Here is a 20,654-nt window from a genome sequence, read left to right as displayed (position 1 = left end):
CGATCCTTTGATATCTCGGGCCTTTCCTTACTGGCGGCTATTTGCAGTTCCTATGCAGCCTGGGCCTGCTTTTCCTGGTTGCAGCAGGCGGTTGAGCAGCCCGCCAATGGAGCAGGTTCCCTCGCTGAGGTCGGCCGACGTATGGAGTCTGCCTTGTCTTTTTTAGCTGATGCCCTTTATGATTTGGTCAGAGCTTCGGCTAAGCATATGTCTGTGGTGGTTGCTACCCGCCGCCTTCTTTGGCTCCGGCATTGGGCGGCTGACTTGGCCTCTAAACAAAGGCTGGTGAGGTTACCCTTTCGGGGCCTTCTTTTATTTGGGGAGGATTTGGAGAAGATTGTTAAGGACCTAGGGGACTCTAAGTCCCAACGGTTGCCTGAGGATAGGCTGAGGCCTTCTTCCAAAAGTCCTTCTTTTCCCTCCTCTTCCAGGCCACGTTTTCGCAAAGCTCACAGGTATCGCCCGGGGCGCTCTGCGGGGTTTGGTCAACGTACCCGTTTCCAGCAGAGGAACTCCTTTCATTCGGACAAACGCGCGTCGTCGTCCGGGCAACGTCCAGGAGTTCAGGGGCATCCTCCACAATGATGGGGTGCTGGTCCACTTGTCGGTTCCCGCAGTAGGGGGTCGTCTCTCTCTTTTTTTCGAGAAGCGGACCAAGATTACTTCAGATCAGTGGGTCCTAGACCTGATCAGAGAAGGTTACCGGCTAGAATTTGCTGTCCCTGTAGGAGACGCGTTTTTGGAGTCCCGATGCGCCACTGCCATCAAGCGGGCGGTGGTATAGGAGACCTTGCAGGTTTTGCTGAAGCTCAGTGGTGGTTCCGGTTCCTCCCGCTGAACGCGACTGTGGTCGCTACTCCATCTATTTTGTAGTGCCTCGAACAGGCGGGTCGTTCAGACCTATCCTCGATTTACACAGAGTCAACGAGGCCTTAGGAGTGCGACACTTCCGCATGGAAACCTTGCGCTCCGTCATTGCGGCGGTACAGCCAGGAGAGTTTCTCACATCTCTGGACCTCAAGAAAGCATACTTGCATATTCCCATCTGGCCGCCACATCAGTGGTTTCTCCAGTTTGCTGTATTGAGCCAACATTTCCAGTTTCACGCCTTGCCTTTTGGCCTGCCGACTGCCCCTCAGACTTTTTCCAAGGTCATGGTGGTAGTGGCTGCCTTTCTCAGGCGAGAGGCTATCAGAGTTCACCCTTATCTCAATGACTGGCTCATCAGAGCGGATTCGGCAGACGAGAGTCAACTTGCCACAGCCAGAGTTGTTACAGTTTTTCAGACTCTGGGCTGGGTAGTCAATATGCCCAAAAGTCACCTGACCGCCTCTCAGTCTCTTGAGTATTTGGGGGTCCGGTTCGACATGGTTTCGGGGTTCGTTTTTCTTCCCGACAGCAGGTGGCTCAAGCTTCAGAATCAGCTCTGCCTGCTCCTGCGGATGCCTCGCCCTCGAGCTTGGGACTTTGTTCAGCTCCTGGTATCGACGACGGCCACCATAGTGGTGGTTCCCTGGGTAAGAGCTCACGTGAGACCACTGCAGCTTGCTCTGCTTCAGCAATGGTCTCCGATTTCCCAGGAATACCAATGCAGACTAGTGGCTTCCTGCGGCCCAGCACAGTATGGATTGGTGGCTTTCCGACAGCAGGCTGCGGCAGGGGATGCCACTGGCTCTTCCTTTTTGGTGTCTGGTGATAACGGATGGTAGCCTTTCGTGCTGGGGAGCTCATTGCCGGGGACGCTATGCTCAGGGTCCACCGCAGAAGCGGGATGGTCCATCAATCGCTTGGAACTGAGGGCGATATTTCAGGCTCTTCTGGCCTCCTACAGGACGCTGAAGGGTCTTCCTGTCCGAGTTCTGTCGGACAACACGACAGCAGTGGCCTACATCAATCGCCAGGGTGCCACTCAGTGCAGGCCCTGGCTGCGCAGTCGTCTCAGAATCTGCGACTGGGCCGAGCGCCACCTAGAGCTGCTGTCCGCCGCTCACATAGCCGGTCAGAGCAACGTGCAAGCCGATTTCCTCAGCAGACATCAAATTGACCCGACGGAATGGGAACTGTCAGACAAAGTTTTTCTTCAGGTTTGTGCCAAATGGGGGACTCCAGCCTTGGATCTCATGGCGTCAAGCATAAACGCCAAAGTCCCTCGCTTTTTCAACAGAAGGAGAGATCCTCGCTGTCACGTCTGTGGCCGTGACCACCCTCAGCCTTACCTTGTTTCTGGGGTCAGCTTCTGAACTGGCTCCTGTCTGTCCTGTCTGAGCTAGCTCTGCCTCTGTATGCTGGCTGCTTCCAGCATAGCTCTAATTGCTTCACTACACTGCACCTGTGGGTGTTGCCTGAGTTAGCTCTAGCTCTGCCTCTGTATGCTTTCCTGCCTGGCCAGCTTCCAAGATGGGTCCTTTCTTTCCTAAGTGCTCCCTCTGGTAGCAGTGTGTTCCCTGCTCCTGTCCTGCAGTGGATGACATCATCAGTGAGAGCCTTGTTAAGGTAGTGCTGTGCTGGCATTCAGGGCCTTTGCATGGTGTTATGCCTTTAGGCCAGATCAGGTTAGTTAGTGTTCTGCTGCACTACCGCTTAGCCTTTCTCTGGGTTCTGGCCCAGCTTCTCTTTGTGTCTGTGGACTGATAGTCCTTCTGTGTGGGCTCTGCCCTGCTACTCTGTGTCTGTGGACTGCTTGTCCTTCTACTCCCTTGCTCTGTGTTTGGAGTCTGAAGCCTTCAGGCACTCTCCCTCAGTTTGTGGTGGGAGTCTGTAGCTTCAGCCTGACTCTGCTAGTCCCTGGTGTATTCTATTGCCTGCTGCCTGTCTCTGACTATTGCCTGAACCCCGATATTTTCTGCTTGCTGCCTGCCTCTGACTATTGCCTGAACCCCGATACTCTCTGCTTGTTGCCTGTCTCTGACTATTGCCTGAACTCTTGCTGCATGCCCTAGTCCTTGCTCCTGTTACGCTTTTGTTTGTCTTGTCTCCCTGGTCTGTCTTGTGTTCCTTGCTAGTGGCAGCGCAGCAGCTTTCAGTCTGAGTCTAGTAGTTAGTCTAGCTTCCTCGTGTTCCCTGACCCAGGGTGGGTCCTCTGGATCTCCAGTTCCGGCCTCATCCTGCAAGTCCTGCCGGCCACCCGCATGCTGGAGCTCAACTCCAGGGGAACGGTGGTCAAGTGCAGGTGAAGCTGTTCCTGTTCAGCCTGTTCCAGTTGCCTGCCTCAGTCCCGACTCCAGTCCAGAGGTCCAGCCCTGTCCTTCTGTGTATCCAGTTCCAGGGTGGTCTTGGCTGCCGCTGCCGCTCCTCGGCAGTGGTCCAAGGGCTCACGTATTCCGGTTCTGCCTCGAGGGCCTGACACTTGCTTGGCGGGGTTGGATGCTCTGGCTCAACCTTGGTCCTCGGGCCCTCCTGTATGTGTTCCCTCCTTGGCCCTTGATAGGGCGAATTGTACTTCGGATTCGTCTGCACCCAGATTGGCCAAGTAATCCGTGGTACACGGATCTCCGGCGGATGCTGGTGGACGCGCCTCTTCCTTTGCCTCGGGTTCCGAACCTGTTAGTTCAGGGTCCAGTGACTATGGAAGATCCTTGCTGCTTTGGTCTTACAGTCTGGCTCTTGAGAGGGCGTAATTGAGGGACAAGGGCCATTCTAATAAGGTTATTGCCATGCTCTTGCAGGCTCGCACGCTGTCTACCTCTGCGACTTATGCTCGGATCTGGTGCACTTTTGAGGCGTGGTGTATGCCAAAGTCTATCTCACTGACTCTGGCAACAGTCTCACTCTTGCTGGACGTTTTGCAGCTCCTGCAGGCCTGGCCTACAATTCCCTTCGAGTTCAAGTGGCAGCGTTGGCCTGCTTCCGGGGGAAAGTCTCCGAATTGTCCCTTGCTGCTCATCCGGATATTCTCCGATTTCTCAGAGGGGCGCTTCGTCTCCATCCTCCTTTGCATTCGCCTTGTCCGGCTTGGAACCTGGGGCTCGTGTTGAAGGCGCTCCAGTGATCTCCATTTGAGCCTCTTAAACAGGCTTTTGAGAAGGATGTGACTCTCAAGACAGTTTTTTTTAGTGGCAATGACGTAGGCTAGAAGAGTGTCTGAGCTTCAGGCTCTTTCCTATCGGGATTCTTTTCTGCAGTTCTCGGAATCTAGGGTAACTGTTCGTACGGTGTCTTCTTTTCTGCCTAAGGTGGTTTCAGCTTTTCACCTCAACCAGCCCATCTTTCTTCCTTCCTTCTCTAAGGAGGAGTTTCCGGACTCCTTTGGGTAATTGCGCCTTTTGGATGTCCGCAGGGCTCTGTGGCAGTATCTGCAGATGTCAAATTAGTTCAGTAATTCTGATCATTTATTTGTTGGCAGGTCCCCGACGGGAGTTTCCGGCATCTAAGGCCACTATAGCCCGCTGGCTTAAGGAACTCATTTTTTCTGCTTATCTGCTTTCATGGCGGTCGCCGCCTGGGGCGTTTAAAGCGCACTCTATGAGGGCAATGTCCTCTTTGTGGGCTGAAACAGGTGTTTTTTTTTCTCTTCAGGAGATCTGTCGTGCGGCATTACAGGCTGGATGTGGCAGCGCGGCAGATGCGCATTTTGGAGTGCAAGTGCTTACTTGTGGAGTTGCCTGTTCCCATCCTACTTAAGGAGTGCTTTTGTACATCCCATCAGTTAATGGATTCATCTGCTGTTGATGACAAGGAAGGGAAAATTAGGTTCTTACCTTGATAATTTTCTTTCCTTTAGTCATAGCAGATGACTCCATGATCCCTCCCTGACTGACTTTAGTTTTTGTACAGATGTTGCATACAGACATTTTGCTTCATCAGGAGTACTTGAAGACAAGCTATCAGAGTTTCTACATGCTGTTTTATTGCAGGAGGTTGATAACGTCCCTCCTTTGTTTGGTTATTGCCCCGGTTCTGGGGCGTTTGTTCTTTGTGAGGAAAGTTTGTTATATTGCCTTTTTTATTCATTCTGCTTTGGAAATTTCGTATACTGAAGGCAGAGGGAGTTGGGCGTCCAAGAACACCATGTGCTTTCAGTGTTCTCTATCTCCACCTGCTGGTAGGCGGATACAACCCATCAGTTAATGGATTCATCTGCTGTGACTAAATGAAAGAAAATTATCAAGGTAAGAACCTAATTTTCCCTTGCATGCATTACATTTATTGAATGCAGAACTCTGTCGTTCTTATTCCTTATGGATATCCTGAAAATCAGACTGGCATAGGTGCTTCAGGACCGGCTTGAAATGTACTGTTTACAAAGGCGCGCTAGCATTTATAGTGCGCGCTAAATTTAGCATGTGCTAAACTCTGAGATGCCCATTTTATTCCTATGGGCATCTCAGCGTTTAGCGCATGTGAATTTTTAGCATGTGCTTAAACATCTAGTGCATCGTTGTAAAAGACCCCTTTAGTCATAAGAACATAAGTGTTGTCATACTGGGACAGACCGAAGGTCCATCGAACCTAGTATCCTGTTTCCGACAGTGGCCAATCCAGTTCACAAGTATCTGGCAGGATCCCAAAAGAGTAAAACATTTTATGTTGCTTATCCTAGAAGATATTGTTCAAACCTTTTTTTTTTTTTTAACCCTGCTAAGCTAACTGCTTTTACCACATTCTCTGGTAACGAATTTCAGAGTTTAGTTGCACGTTGAATGCAGAAATATTTTCTCCAATTTGTTTTAAACTTACGACTTAGTAGCTTAATTGCGTGCCCCTTAGCCTTTGATTCATGTCTACCTGTTCCACTGCACTCATATTTTATTAGACCTCTGTGTAATTCCATGCTGTAGTGGTTTTAATTACTATGCCATGACATACTGTTTAAAAATATTCCATACATATGGCTGATTTATTTATTTAAACATTTTTAACCCGCCTATTATTTAGGCAGGATAACAGTAAAATATAAACAATATAAAATACATTAAAAAAAAAAAACACACTGAGAAACTCCCCTGCAAACTACCTGGCCCAAACCTGGCCCTAAGGCATTTCATCCATGAAAAGCTTTGGAGAAAAGATATATCTTAAGCTGTTTCTTAAATTGAGAATACTCTGATGGTATATCCTTTCTGGCAACTGATTTCATAAAAAAGATCCAATAGCAGAGAACGCAGCTTCTCTTGTAGCAGCATAATTCACCTTAGAATGATATACAACAGATAGCAGTGCATGTTGCTATAAGTGTAACGCTCTTGCAGGGTGGTAATAGTAAAGAGCTTGCCTCAAATACAATGAGGCCAATCCAAAAACTGCCTGAAAAACAGTAGACAGCAATATATAAATGAATACTGAAATAAATCGGCAGTCAGTGCAATGATCTCAACACTGGTGTAATGTGATCAAATTTTCCCTGTTCTGCAGTCAGCCTAGCAGCCCACATTCAGCCATTTTTCTTTCATAGTTTAAGTTATTTATGGTAAGTATGTTCATATTTTTTGACTAATGATTTATAAAAATTAGTACAAGCCTTGATTTTTTTTTTCTAAAATTTATTATTGTAACTTACTTTATTTGGGTTTGATGTCTAAATCTTTGATAAGGCTTCAGTTGCTTCAAGATATTGCAGCAAGATGAATTTTTTTTTAAGACGAAATGTGATCATGTTACATCATTCTCCGAGGACAAGCAGGCTGCTTGTTCTCACTGATGGGTGACGTCCACGGCAGCCCCTCCAATCGGAAACTTCACTAGCAAAGTCCTTTGCTAGCCCTCGCGCGCCCGCGCGCACCGCGCATGCGCGGCCGTCTTCCCGCCCGAAACCGGCTCGAGCCGGCCAGTTCAGCTTCTACCTCTACAGGTAGACGATTTTTCGGGGGAAGGAAGACTGTTCCCTATACTTCTGGCAAGCGTAGGTACAATCCTCCTTCCCGACAGCCTGCGGCCCAGGCTAAGCCCCAGCGCGCTCGCTCTCGTCAGCAGCATGCGAATCAGCAAGGCCCCGCGGCTCCCCAGCAAAAGCAAGGGGCGAGCTTTTGACTGGCTCCAGCAGAGCATAGCCGACATCCAAGTGTCAGTGCCGGGCGACCTGCCTGTCGGAGGGAGGTTGAAAGCTTTTCACCAAAGGTGGCCTCTTATAACCTCCGATCAGTGGGTTCTCCAATAGTCCGGCAAGGATACACCCTCAATTTGGCCTCTCAACCTCCAAATTGTCCACCGGGAGCTCAGTCCTACAGCTTCCAGCACAAGCAGGTACTTGCAGAGGAACTCTCCGCCCTTCTCAGCGCCAATGCGGTCGAGCCCGTGCCATCCGGGCAAGAAGGGCTGGGGTTCTATTCCAGGTACTTCCTTGTGGAAAAGAAAACAGGGGGGATGCGTCCCATCCTAGACCTAAGGGCCCTGAACAAATATCTCGTAAAAGAAAAGTTCAGGATGCTTTCCCTGGGCACCCTTCTCCCCATGATTCAGCAAAACGATTGGCTATGCTCTCTGGACTTGAAGGATGCCTACACACACATCCCGATACTGCCAGCTCACAGACAGTATCTGCGATTTCAGCTGGGCGCACGCCACTTCCAGTACTGTGTGCTACCCTTTGGGCTCGCCTCTGCGCCCAGGGTGTTCACAAAGTGCCTAGCTGTGGTAGCAGCGGCGCTTCGCAGGCTGGGGGTGCACGTGTTCCCATATCTCGACGATTGGCTGGTGAAGAACACATCCGAGGCAGGAGCCCTGCAGTCCATGCAGATGACTATTCGCCTCCTGGAGCTACTGGGGTTTGTGATAAATTACCCAAAGTCCCATCTTCTCCCAGTGCAGAAACTCGAATTCATCGGAGCCCTGCTGGATTCTCGGACGGCTCGCGCCTATCTCCCAGAGGCGAGGGCCAACAACTTGTTGTCCCTCGTCTCGCGGGTGCGAGCGTCCCAGCAGATCACAGCTCGGCAGATGTTGAGATTGCTGGGCCACATGGCCTCCACAGTTCATGTGACTCCCATGGCCCGTCTTCACATGAGATCTGCTCAATGGACCCTAGCCTCCCAGTGGTATCAGGCCGCCGGGGGTCTAGAGGACGTGATCCACCTGTCCACGAGTTTTCTCGAATCCCTGTATTGGTGGACGATTTGCTCCAATTTGACTCTGGGACGTCCCTTCCAAATTCCTCAGCCTCAAAAAGTGCTGACCACGGATGCGTCTCTCCTGGGATGGGGAGCTCATGTCGATGGGCTTCACACCCAAGGAAGGTGGTCCCTCCAAGAAAGCGATCTACAGATCAATCTTCTGGAGTTGCGAGCGATCTGGAACGCTCTGAAGGCTTTCAGAGATCGGCTGTCCCACCAAATTATCCAAATTCAGACAGACAATCAGGTTGCCATGTACTATGTCAACAAGCAGGGGGGCACCGGATCTCGCCTCCTGTGTCAGGAAGCCGTCAGCATGTGGCTCTGGGCTCGCCGTCAAGGCATGGTGCTCCAAGCCACATATCTGGCAGGCGTAAACAACAGTCTGGCCGACAGGTTGAGCAGGATTATGCAACCTCACGAGTGGTCGCTCAATTCCGTGTGGTGCGACAGATCTTCCAGGCGTGGGGCACCCCCTGGTGGATCTCTTCGCATCTCAAGTGAACCACAAGGTCCCTCAGTTCTGTTCCAGGCTTCAGGCCCACGGCAGACTGGCGTCGGATGCCTTCCTCCTGGATTGGGGGGAAGGTCTGCTGTATGCTTATCCTCCCATTCCTCTGGTGGGGAAGACTTTGTTGAAACTCAAGCAAGACCGAGGCACCATGATTCTGATTGCTCCCTTTTGGCCGCGTCAGATCTGGTTCCCTCTTCTTCTGGAGTTATCCTCCGAAGAACCGTGGAGATTGGAGTGTTTTCCGACCCTCATCACGCAGGACGAAGGGGCTCTGCTGCATCCCAACCTCCAGTCCCTGGCTCTCACGGCCTGGATGTTGAGGGCGTAGACTTTGCCTCTTTGGGTCTGCCAGAGGGTGTCTCCCGCATCTTGCTTGCTTCCAGGAAAGACTCCACTAAGAGAAGTTACTTCTTTCATTGGAGGAGGTTTGCCGTCTGGTGTGACAGCAAGGCCCTAGATCCTCGCTCTTGTCCTACACAGACCCTGCTTGAATACCTTCTCCACTTGTCTGAGTCTGGTCTGAAGACCAACTCCGTAAGGGTTCACCTTAGTGCAATCAGTGCATACCATTACCAAGTGGAAGGTAAGCCGATCTCAGGACAGCCTTTAGTTGTTCGCTTCATGAGAGGTTTGCTTTTGTCAAAGCCCCCTGTCAAGCCTCCTACAGTGTCATGGGATCTCAATGTCGTTCTCACCCAGCTGATGAAACCTCCTTTCGAGCCACTGAATTCCTGCCATCCGAAGTACTTGACCTGGAAGGTCATTTTCTTGGTGGCAGTTACCTCGGCTCGTAGAGTCAGTGAGCTTCAGGCCCTGGTAGCCCAGGCCCCTTACACCAAATTTCATCACAACAGAGTAGTCCTCCGCACTCACCCTAAGTTTCTGCCAAAGGTTGTGTCGGAGTTCCATCTGAACCAGTCAATTGTCTTGCCAACATTCTTTCCCCGTCCTCATTCCTGCCCTGCTGAACGTCAGCTGCACACATTGGACTGCAAGAGAGCATTGGCCTTCTATCTGGAGCGGACACAGCCCCACAGACAGTCCGCCCAATTGTTTGTTTCTTTTGATCCCAACAAGAGGGGAGTGGCTGTAGGGAAACGCACCATATCCAATTGGCTAGCAGATTGCATTTCCTTCACTTACGCCCAGGCTGGGCTGGCTCTTGAGGGTCATGTCACGGCTCATAATGTTAGAGCCATGGCAGCGTCGGTAGCCCACTTGAAGTCAGCCACCATGGAGGAAATTTGCAAAGCTGCGACGTGGTCATCTGTCCACACATTCACATCTCATTACTGCCTGCAGCAGGATACCCGACGTGACAGTCGGTTCGGGGCAGTCAGTTCTTCAGAACCTGTTTGGGCTTTAGGATCCAACTCCACCCCCCGAGGGCCCTGTTTGTTCTGTTCCAGGCTACACTCTCAGTTAGTTGGTAAATTTTTTAGGTCAATCTCAGTTATGTCCTCGCCGTTGCGAGGCCCAATTGACCAATGTTGTTGTTTGAGTGAGCCTGGGGGCTAGGGATACCCCATCAGTGAGAACAAGCAGCCTGCTTGTCCTCGGAGAAAGCGAATGCTACATACCTGTAGAAGGTATTCTCCGAGGACAGCAGGCTGATTGTTCTCACAAACCCGCCCGCCTCCCCTTTGGAGTTGTGTCTTCCCTTGAAGTGTATTGTCTTGCTACATACTGGACTGGCCGGCTCGAGCCGGTTTCGGGCGGGAAGACGGCCGCGCATGCGCGGTGCGCGCGGGCGCGCGAGGGCTAGCAAAGGACTTTGCTAGTGAAGTTTCCGATTGGAGGGGCTGCCGTGGACGTCACCCATCAGTGAGAACAATCAGCCTGCTGTCCTCGGAGAATACCTTCTACAGGTATGTAGCATTCGCTTTATTACAGACTCTTGGTTACCGTTATGTCTAGTTTTCAAAATTTTAAATGTCCAGGTTATCTTTCTGCTATGACTTTTGTCCAGTCTAGTAGAACTACAGCCAGATTTCTTTATGTAAATAAGTTACAAGTTCCTTGCTATTTCAAATCTCATTTAGGGGCCCTTTTACAGAGCGGGGTGGTAAGCCCAATGTGGGCCCAATGTGGGCTTACCGCTTACTCTTTCGGGACTACTGATGGCCCGACGCGGCTGCCAGTGATAGTCCCGCCCTGAGCGCACGCCATTTCCAGGGGAAAAAGAAAACCCCTGAAAATGACTTGCGTGGCGATAACCCGATAGTAATCGGATATCACCGGGTTAGTGCGGGAGAACTTATCGCCACCTCAGTTCTCTTACCCCATGGCCATGTGTGCTGGGGCTTTTTTACCTGTTGCAGTAAAAAGGGCCCTGGCACGTTGGAAAATGGCCCCTGCCACTAGCACAGGGCCCTTTTTCCTGCAGCTTGGTAAAAGGACCCCTTAGTCTCTACTACTAAGAGAGTGTTTCTTTTGTCTGTGGTTTCAATGTGGAATACTTTGCCTACTTCTATTCAGATTGAAACTGTTTGTGGTTCTGAAAATTGCTTAAATTGTGGGGGGTTTTTTAAACTAAGTGTTATTCTTGATTTGTATTATTCTTAGACCAGTGTCAGCATTTACATTGTTTGTATTTCTGGGTTATATATATTTTTTCAATTGATATTCTTTTTGTTTTGTTAATGCTGTTGTAAACTGTGCTGTGTGTTTTTGGTTTGCTATGGTATATATTTATTTATTTATTTATTTATTTATTTTATTTATTTATTTTATTTATTTATTGCATTTGTATCCCAAATTCCCCCACCTATTTGCAGGCTCAATGTGGCTTACATAGATTTGTTGACATTATCGTAACAATATATCAGATACAATTAGTAATGTGTGACAATATAAATGTGTGACGATATAAAAACTGAAATGTTACCTGTAAAACTTTACGTCATGCCGCAGAAATGCCAAGATACAAAGAGTTATAGTAGGCTAACCTAGAAAACACTAAGCTCTGTGCAACAACTCGGAAACCCTTATAAGTCAGCATAGGTTTCATTTTTACTGAGTGTCCAAAGATTTAAAAAAAAAAGAGGCCTGGACATTCTTCAAGACATGAGCTTGCATCGTTAACTCTGTGTCCAAAACTACACCTAAACTTAACACCTGATTCTTAATAGGAATTTTCAGCCTCTGAAAATCAAAACATTCACAACCAATTATAGTTCCTCATGGTTTTATGATCATAACTTCAGTTTTTGATAGATTCAGACTTAGGTGGTTCTGGACCATCTACCCTGAATCATAGATAAACAATACTGCAATTTCTGCAACTTGTTATTGAACTGAGTATCCACAGGGAATAAAAATTGGATATCCTCTGTATAGATTCTGAACGACAACATCCAACACGCATAAAACCTGACACAAAAGTTTCATACAAGTTAAATAAGAACATAGATAGGGCAGAACCCTGTGGTACCCCCATGGACAACAAAAAAACAGAAGAACAAAAGTCCCTCGCAAATAACAGAAACAGCAAAGGTGACATCAAAAAAAGTAGAGATAGATGATATGTAGAACAAGTAAAATATTTATTAAAACATCCAAAGACTTAACACGAATTGTGTTTTGGCCACTGCAGCCTACCTCAGGAGTCGAAAAGAAGAAAAGAGAGTAACCTTATTCCATTTGGACATACCCAGTGGTGGTCCTTGGTTGGCTGCCAACCGCAGCAGATCGTACTACCCCTAAGGACAAAAAATAAACATCAGACACACCATCAGCACCTTTCACCTGCGTTGTATAATCCGAAAAACAAGAAACAAACCAAGAGTATACAATGCTCCTAAAACCAAAAGCATGTAAATGATCTAACAGAATCTTATAATCCACTCTGTCTAAAGCATAAGAAATGTTCAAACTAACAAAACAAAAACACATTTTCTGATCCAAACCCAAATGAATCTCATCCAAATAGAATAGCAATAACATCAGTGCTATGAGATTTCCTGAAACCATATTTATGATCTTTTGGTAATGCACATATATCTACAAACTCCATCATCTGTGTCAACACATTTTATTTTTCAATCAAACAGCCAACATGGCAAAGTAGAAATGGGCCTATAATTGGCAAACTTATTTGAACTGCTACAGCCAGACTTTGTACAGTTGGTGAGGAGTTGAATCATTGAATCAGAGAAATAGAGGATATGATGCCTTAGAAGGTTGTGAGGCCCATCTAGTTTTACTATTATTAGTATTTATCTTTTCTATATAGCACTACTAGGTGTATGTACCACTGTACGTATACATCTAAGAAAAAGTCCCTGTTTATTTAAGACAGACAAGCAGGACAAATTCAGGAATTAGGACGTTGCATTTATTGTGAGAAACAGTTAAAAACTGCATAGGAAGGAACAGGAGAATAAGGGGTTACAGATTAAAAGCAGCCTGAAAATGGTGGACTTCTAAGATTGGTTTGAATAAGGCCAGAAGAAGAGCATGTCACACCAGCATTACAATGGTATAGATCCTGGTTGATCTCTGGCTTTCCTTTTATTAGTTTGCAGTTAGGGACCATCTGTTTTTATTCTAGGTTTTATTGAATTTTGTTAATATTGTTGCTTCTAGCACCTCTCTTGAACGGGCACTCCATACATCCACCATCCTTTCTGTCAGTAAATATTTTTTGATGTTTCTCTGAGTCTCATACTGTGATGCTTGCTCTAGAGCTTCATTTCTACTGAAAAAGGTTGCTTCCAGTGCGTTATATATGCATTTGAGTTATTTTGAATGTCTCTCATGGCCTCTTGTTCCTCTTCTCAGTATGTTGTTTAAGTTTTAAAGTCTCATAGGCCTCTTGGTGCAAGTTTGAATTTTATTTTCATTTAGAATTGTCTGACATTTGTTCTGCAGAAAACCTGCCTGATCCCGGAAAAGCGCAAGATTTTGTGAAGAAGTTTAATCAAGTCCTTGGTGAAGATGAGAAACTTCGTTCTCAGTTAGAGTTGCTGATCAGCCCCACATGTTCATGTAAACAAGCAGATGTCTGTGTGGTAAGAGAACTGAATGCAGCTTTACTACTAGAAGCATCACAGTTACTTGTATCATTTCTGGAGGAAATTAGGCTGTCTGCGTGTATTGGACTATTTGATGAAGATTCCAAAAGTGATGTGCATGTGCTTTTGAGACTTCATGGATCCCTTCCCCCTTCTTCAGTTATCACAGCTGCAAATGTTCTTGTACTTAAAAGGTCATGCTTGGAAATAAGATGCTGAAGGTATTTACCCTGTTTCCTCGAAAGTAAGACATCCCTCGAAAATAAGACCTAGTAGAGGTTTTCCTGAAATGGTAGATATAAGGCCTCCCCCGAAAGTAAGACCTAGCAAATTTTTGTTTGAAAGCAGGGCCGCCGAGAGCCGGACAAGGCTACCCACCCTCCGTCACTCCCGGAACTAACCTTAAACGCCTCCTTTCACCTTCAGCAGCAAGCAGCAGCAGGGCAGACCTCTCCTTCCTTCCGGCGCACCCTCGCGGACGTTACGTCAGGCGAGGGCGGGACACGAAGGAAGGAGTGCCTGCCCTGCTGCTGCTTGCTGCGAAGGTGAAAGGAGCGTTTTAAGTTCCGGGAGCGACGGATGGCGGGCGGGCCAACCCCGATCCAACCCCGATGGTTCCCCAAAAAATAAGACAAGCCCCTGAAATAAGACCTAGCGCATTTTGGGGGCAAAAATTAATATAAGACAGTGTCTTATTTTCGGGAAACACGGGTAGTTGGAGCAAGAGTCTAGCACTTTTGCAGGATGAGGATTTTAAAACATACGTGGTGAGAAAGTGGCAGCTCAGTATTACACTCACACTGTTGTGTGAGGCAGCAAGTCACTACTGCAAGGAGATGTAATTGTGTTCCTGGCCTGCAAGCATAAACAATGTGGTTAGGTGGTTGACAAGAGTAATGCACAGGGCAAAACTACAACATGTGAACACTGAGACCCAGAGGATAAACAGAATTTAAAAAAGGCATAAGTGGTGTTGGGTCAGCTATTGCATCAGATGATGGTAAAGTCCTTGTATTACAACCAATACTAGTTCTATAAGTATGGAAACAGAGCAGGAGAGTTGTTGGATCAGATGGTCAAGGAGACAGAAAGAACGCCTATGTAGCAAGATATGGGATAAGTAAGAAAGGGATGTAACAGGGAGTATTAAACTGACCTTTTGAAGGGACAGGAATTGGATAGGAGACTGTGGGACCAGAAATGTGAATGTGGTTGAGATTATTCAGCAGATCACGAAACAGCTAGAAACTTGAAGGGGGGGGCCTACCATTGTCCCTGATAGGGCAATGCATGTTAATGTATAGGCTCCAAATATTGCCATGTCAGGCCATGAAGGAGGAGTTAGGCATACTAAGGTCTGTCATACACATTCATGTGGAGGGGAAAGAGACCTGAGATTAGTTGGTAGACATTAGTGAAGCCAAAGAACATAGGAGAGTTAGGGGTTCCAGACTTGAAGCTGTTCACTGTGGCTTGCCAAATATGATTTGTCTGGGAATGGTTTCAAGGAGAGTGCAAGTATTATATGGCAGGACTAGTGGAGATAATTACACATCCATTGTTTGTACTCTCAGTAATGCATGCATGGTGGCTCAGGTTTTAAAAGTCGCAAAGACCATCTGCTGGTGCATGCCACCAATCAGACCTGAGAATTTTTTTCAGGTGCATGGAACAAGCAGTAAAAGTCCTTTTAGTACAGCCCTTTTAGTAAGGAACATTGGGTTCTCACTAGGGTAGTCAGGAGGTGTGTTCTGATGGTGGGTTAAGGGGATCAGTATGGTGGACATGTGCGAGGAGGAGCATATGCACTCATTTAATAATAGTATGAGGAGTACAATATTCCTCGTGATCAGTATTCCCTTGTAATCAGTATTTTGCATATTTACAAGCATGACACTATATCGGGCCTTCCTTGGAATACGTTGGTGATTAATTGAGCCTTCCATTGGAATACGATGGTGATTCGGGAGGAAAGGGAATTGGCAGGGCAAATGATGGAGGTGGGGTGAATATGGAGGAATTGTGTTTCAGGGTAGTATAGGATATTTAGGAAGAGGGATGTGGAAGAGCAGCCCTTGGAAATGTTAGCAATGTATTGGCACTGGGTGGTACAAACTGAAGTCACCAGAAAAGATGTGCAGGATTGTTTATGTAAGGATACATGACATACTGGATGTTAAACAAAATGCAGGTGAAGATTATACACCGTGCCTATATAAGAGTTGTAAAAGACATAGGATGTACCAAATGCAAAACAGAAAAAAAAAAGTCTTTGGTGCGTAGTTTTTTTTTGTGATGTCATAGACTCGGGGGTTTTTGGGAGGCAGTGAAAGAGAATACTCTAAGTATAAATGATAGAAAAATGTGAAATAACACTCTGGAATTTAGATTAGGTGTAATGAGACATCCCTCTAAGTATAGACCTGAATCCCTTTTAACCTAAAAGTACTGATGATAACTGACACACAACTCAGATAGTATTATAAAAGTAAAAGGTAATTTATTATTGGCAGCAGGAAAAATAATAAGTCAGAAACAATGTACAAATGCTAGGTTAGCTAAACTGATGGTAAAACAATGAGTATTTATGTACCCAGTGCTTTTTTTGTGCTGGTACAGCGTATCAGCACCTTTTTTTTTCCAGGGCCTGCTCACCTGCCTGCTCTCAGCTCCCCAACAGCCCTGCATTTTCTGCTCCTGCTGCTCTGCGTTTAAATCTTTTTTTTTTTTTTACCTCAAGTTGCAGCGCCGGTGGCAACGTTAATGAAAGCAGCAGGCTCGCCGCCTCCAGCCTTTCCTCCTCAAGCTTTCCCTCCCCTCTCAGCTTACCGTCCTCACAGAAATAGGAAACTACATCAGAGGAAGGCGGGATGCTGAGAGGGAAGGGAAAGCTGGAGGAGGCGAGCCTGCTGCTTTCACTAACGCCGGCGGCGGCGCTGCGACTTCAGGTAAAAAAAATAAAAGATTTAAATGCGGGGCGGCAGGAACAGAAAGCAGGGCTGTCAGGGAGCTGAGGGCGGGCAGGTGGGGCTGGGGTTGGAACGAACTCGGGCAGGTGGAGGCTGGGGCGAGTCACTAGATATGAATGGGAGGGGAGGATAGGGGTAAAGGAGAATCGCTGGACGGAGGGGAGGGCAGAGGAGAATCGCTGGACATGGAGGGGAGGGCAGGGGAGTGAGGAGAAATCGCTGGACATGGATGATTAGGGGAGGGCAGAGGATGCATCTCTAGACATGGATGGGAGGGGAGGGGCAGGGGAGAGAGGAGAAATCGCTGGCCATGGTTAGGAGAGGACAGAGGAGAATCATTGGGACATGGAAGGGAGGGCAGAGGAGAGAGGAGAAATTGCTGGACGTGGATGGTTAGGGGAGGGCAGAGGAGAATCGCGGGGACATGGAGGGAAGGGGCAGGGGAGAGAAGAGAATCGCTGGGACATGATTGGGAGGGGAGGGCAGGGAAGAGAGCAGAGTGCTGGACATGGATGGATGGATGGATGGAGGAGAGGGCAGGAAAATTGCTCTTTGAGCAGGGACTGTCTTTTTGAGTATGGTGTGCAGCGCTGCATATGCCTTGTAGCGCTATAGAAATGATAAGTAGTTAGTAGAAGACAGGAAGGAGATGCACATGGATGGAGGGGAGAGAGGAGAAATGCTGGACATGGATGGAGCTGAAGGCAGGGAAGAGAGGAGAAATGTTGGAGGGAAAAAGACAGGGAAGGATGCACATGGATGCTGGAGGGATGGAGGAAATGCTGGACATGGATGGAGGGGAGGGAAGATAGAGGAGGAGATGCACATGGATTTAGAGGACAGAGGAGAAATGCTGGACATGGATGGAGGGGAGGGGAGAGAGTTGAAATGCTGGATATGGATGGAGGGGGAGGGAAGTGAGATGAACATGGATGTAGGGAAGGAGAGAGGAGAAATGCTGGACATGGATGGAAGGGGAGAGGAAAATTCTGGACATGGATGGAGAGGTGTGTGATGAAAGATGGAAGGAGGTGCATACTGACAAGATGAGGGAAAAGGAAAAAAGATGAGAAAAACTGCACATGGATGGAGAAAATAGGCAAAATCTGGATCCACACTGTACTCTTCTAGTCAAGTCCGCTGAGGACCCAGCTTTTACCTATGGATGTGAGCAAGAAATGAAGAAGAAAGGAGGAAAGTAAAGAAATGGAAAGGAAGCCCTGGAAACAGAGTTAAGGGAACAGATAGAGAGCAGCAGAAGAATCAGAGACTGGAACCATACATGATCAAAAAACAGTCACCAGACAACAGAGGTAGAAAAAAATCATTTTATTTTCATTTTAGTGTTTGGAAGATGTCGAATTTGAGAATTTATATTTGCTTTCCTTATTTGGCACTGGGTATACTGGAGCTGTAACAGTTTACAGAAATTATTTATAATGGAAAAAAAAATCAAGTTATTTTGTCTCCTATACTGGTATAGTATTTTCAATGATACTGCTTATATGCACCATGGCTGGTATAATGGGTGTGGCTACCATAGGGCGGAGCCATAGACGGTGACCCCGCTCATAATGAGTACCAGTACCTTTTTTTCCTACAAAAAAAAAGCACTATATGTACCTTTCAAGATATGGTATAAAGTGTGCCTTCTCCTTAAAGTTCTACAGTAAGGACAACTAACTTCCCACCAGAACTATGATAGAAGATAGTTTATGACCTAATAAAAGTTAAATGGGACCACTCTTCCTCAACGGACACCAGAGGTGGAGGTCATCAAGGAGCTGTTGAATGCTGTCTCTATCCTCTGGACGATAACGTCAGGAGATGCGGACAGGAGCAGGCCGTAAGGCAGGCAGGCAGGCCGTGTTTAACGAGCTGAGGATGTCTTCGATAGTACAGCAGGCTTGGATCTGGCTGTCATCTGTTTCCCCTATCAGCAGTTCTTCAGAAACTGCTACAGATAACGTCCAGATACTTCTATATCTTTGCAAAGGCTTTTATACCATATTTTTTGGGAAGGCATAGGGGAGTGTGCATTTTATCTACAGGAGAAACTGTTTTTGTTGGAGACCCCTTTTCAAGTGTGGGCTGGAGAGGGGGATTGGGATGTTTGTGACATTTGGCACTGAGCAGCTAGAGTTGTTCGGAAGCGTATGTTGTAAAAAGGTTGGAAGAGCTTCCACTTGCGTTTGAGATATTTTTATTTGATTATTTAGTTTATTTGATACATTTGTATACCACATTTTCCCACCTTTTTGGAGGCTTATTGTGGCTTACATATTACCGTAACGGCGGTAGCCTCGGTACCGTCTGAACAAATACAAGGTATGAATGAATACAAGGTGATATTATGGTAGATAAGGTACATGTATGGTAGGTACAGTTGGGAGGAACTTAGAGGGGGAAGGGGGAGAGAAGAGTCAGGTAATGTCCATTACGGTCTTTGGTTATGTTGCAGGTGTCCAGGTGTTTTTTATGTTGGGTTGGTGGGGTATGCTCTTCTGAACAGGACTGTCTTTAGTACTTTCCGGAAATTTAGGTGGTCTAGCGTAGTAATAAATTACATGAGATATGGAAACAGGGGGTGGTTGAATCAGTTAACTTGGAAAGACTTGATGTGAAGTGGGCCGCACATAAATTTGAAGCATATGCGAGCGTGGGAGCAGTTTTATGGTATACTGGGACAGGAAAGGTGGATGCAGTTTGGATATTGGGGTTTTTCAATGGACTGGAGGACGGGAATGATAGGGAGGAATTGGGATGGGGTGATCAGTTTAGGGTAGGAATTGAAGGGGGGGGGGGGCAGGATTAAAAAAAAAACCCAGAACATGCATATTGTGGTGATGGATTATTTTTCTATTTTGTTCTACTATGTTAACAATTCTGTAAGTCTTAACTATAGACAATTTAATGATGCATAATGCCTTTAAATGCAGGAAAGAGGTAAATGCAGTGTTCTGTAATGACTGGGGACATGGCATATGTGGGGAAAGAGGTTGTAAACTCTAAAGGTGTTTCTTGTGTGTCATAAATGAAAATTAAAGTATATCTGGAGGGCTTGCATGTATGATGTATTTTGTACGACCCATATTGCTTTCAGCTCTTGAAATTTCAGCATAAGCATTCATTGAGGGACATTTTCAAATCACGTAGACTTACAAAGTTCCATAGGTTACTATCAGGCTTATTTTCGAAAGAGAAGGGCGCCCATCTTTCGACACAAATCGGAAGATGGGCGTCCTCACAGGGTCGCCCAAATTGGCATAATCGAAAGCCAATTTTGGGGCCTCAACTGCTTTCCGTCGCAGGGACGACCAAAGTTCCCGAGGGCGTGTCGGAAGCATAGCGAAAGCGGGACTGGGGCGTGCTTAACACATGGCGTCCTCGCTGATAATGGAAAAAAGAAGGGCGTCCCTGATGAGCCTGGACAACTTTACTTGGTCCATTTTTTCTTGTGACCAACCTCAAAAGGTGCCCGAACTGACCAGATGACCACTGGAGGGAATCAGGATGACCTCCCTTACTCCCCCAGTGGTCAATAACCCCCTCCCACCCTAAAATAAAATCTTTAAAAAATATTTTTTGCCAGCCTCAAATGTATAACCCAGCTCTCCGACAGCAGTATGCAGGTCCCTGGAACAGTTTTAGTGGGTGCAGTGCACTTCAGGCAGGGGGACCCAGGCCATCCCCCTCCCCTACCTCTTACACTTGTGGTGGTAAATGTGAGCCCAAAACCCACCAGAAACTTCATTGTACCCCATGTAGGTGCCCCCTTCACCTCTTAGGGCTATGGTAGTGTTGTACAGTTGTGGGGAGTGGGTTTTGGGGGCTCAGCACGCAAGGTAAGGGAGCTATGCACCTTGGTGCAATTTGTGAAGTCCACTGCAGTGCCCCCTAGGGTGCCCTTGGTGTCCTGGCATTTGAAGGGGACCAGTGCACTACGAATGCTGGCTCTCCCACTACTAAGGGCTTGGATTGGTCGTTTCTGAGATTGGCGTCCTCGGTTTCCATTATTGCCGAAAACTGGAGACGACCATCTCTAAGGTCGACCTAAATGTTGAGATTTGGGTGTCCCGACCGTATTATCGAAACAACAATGATGGACGCC

The 20,654-nt window shown here is 47.2% G+C and overlaps 1 protein-coding gene across 1 annotated transcript in view; it reads left to right on the top strand.

The window, feature by feature from the left end:
* Nucleotides 1-20,654, top strand: part of PDS5A (PDS5 cohesin associated factor A) — a 644,759-nt gene that overhangs the window by 282,472 nt on the left and 341,633 nt on the right. The window contains exon 16 of the mRNA XM_030191317.1: nt 13,432-13,571. Within this exon, the coding sequence (XP_030047177.1) occupies nt 13,432-13,571 (140 nt within the window). The remainder of the gene's footprint in view (nt 1-13,431; nt 13,572-20,654) is intronic.

Source organism: Microcaecilia unicolor, chromosome 2 (genome assembly GCF_901765095.1).
Source record: "Microcaecilia unicolor chromosome 2, aMicUni1.1, whole genome shotgun sequence".
In the NCBI taxonomy this organism is placed as follows: Eukaryota; Metazoa; Chordata; class Amphibia; order Gymnophiona; family Siphonopidae; genus Microcaecilia; species Microcaecilia unicolor.
Note: the sequence above shows the minus strand (reverse complement) of the source record. Positions and strands in the feature narration are given on the sequence as shown.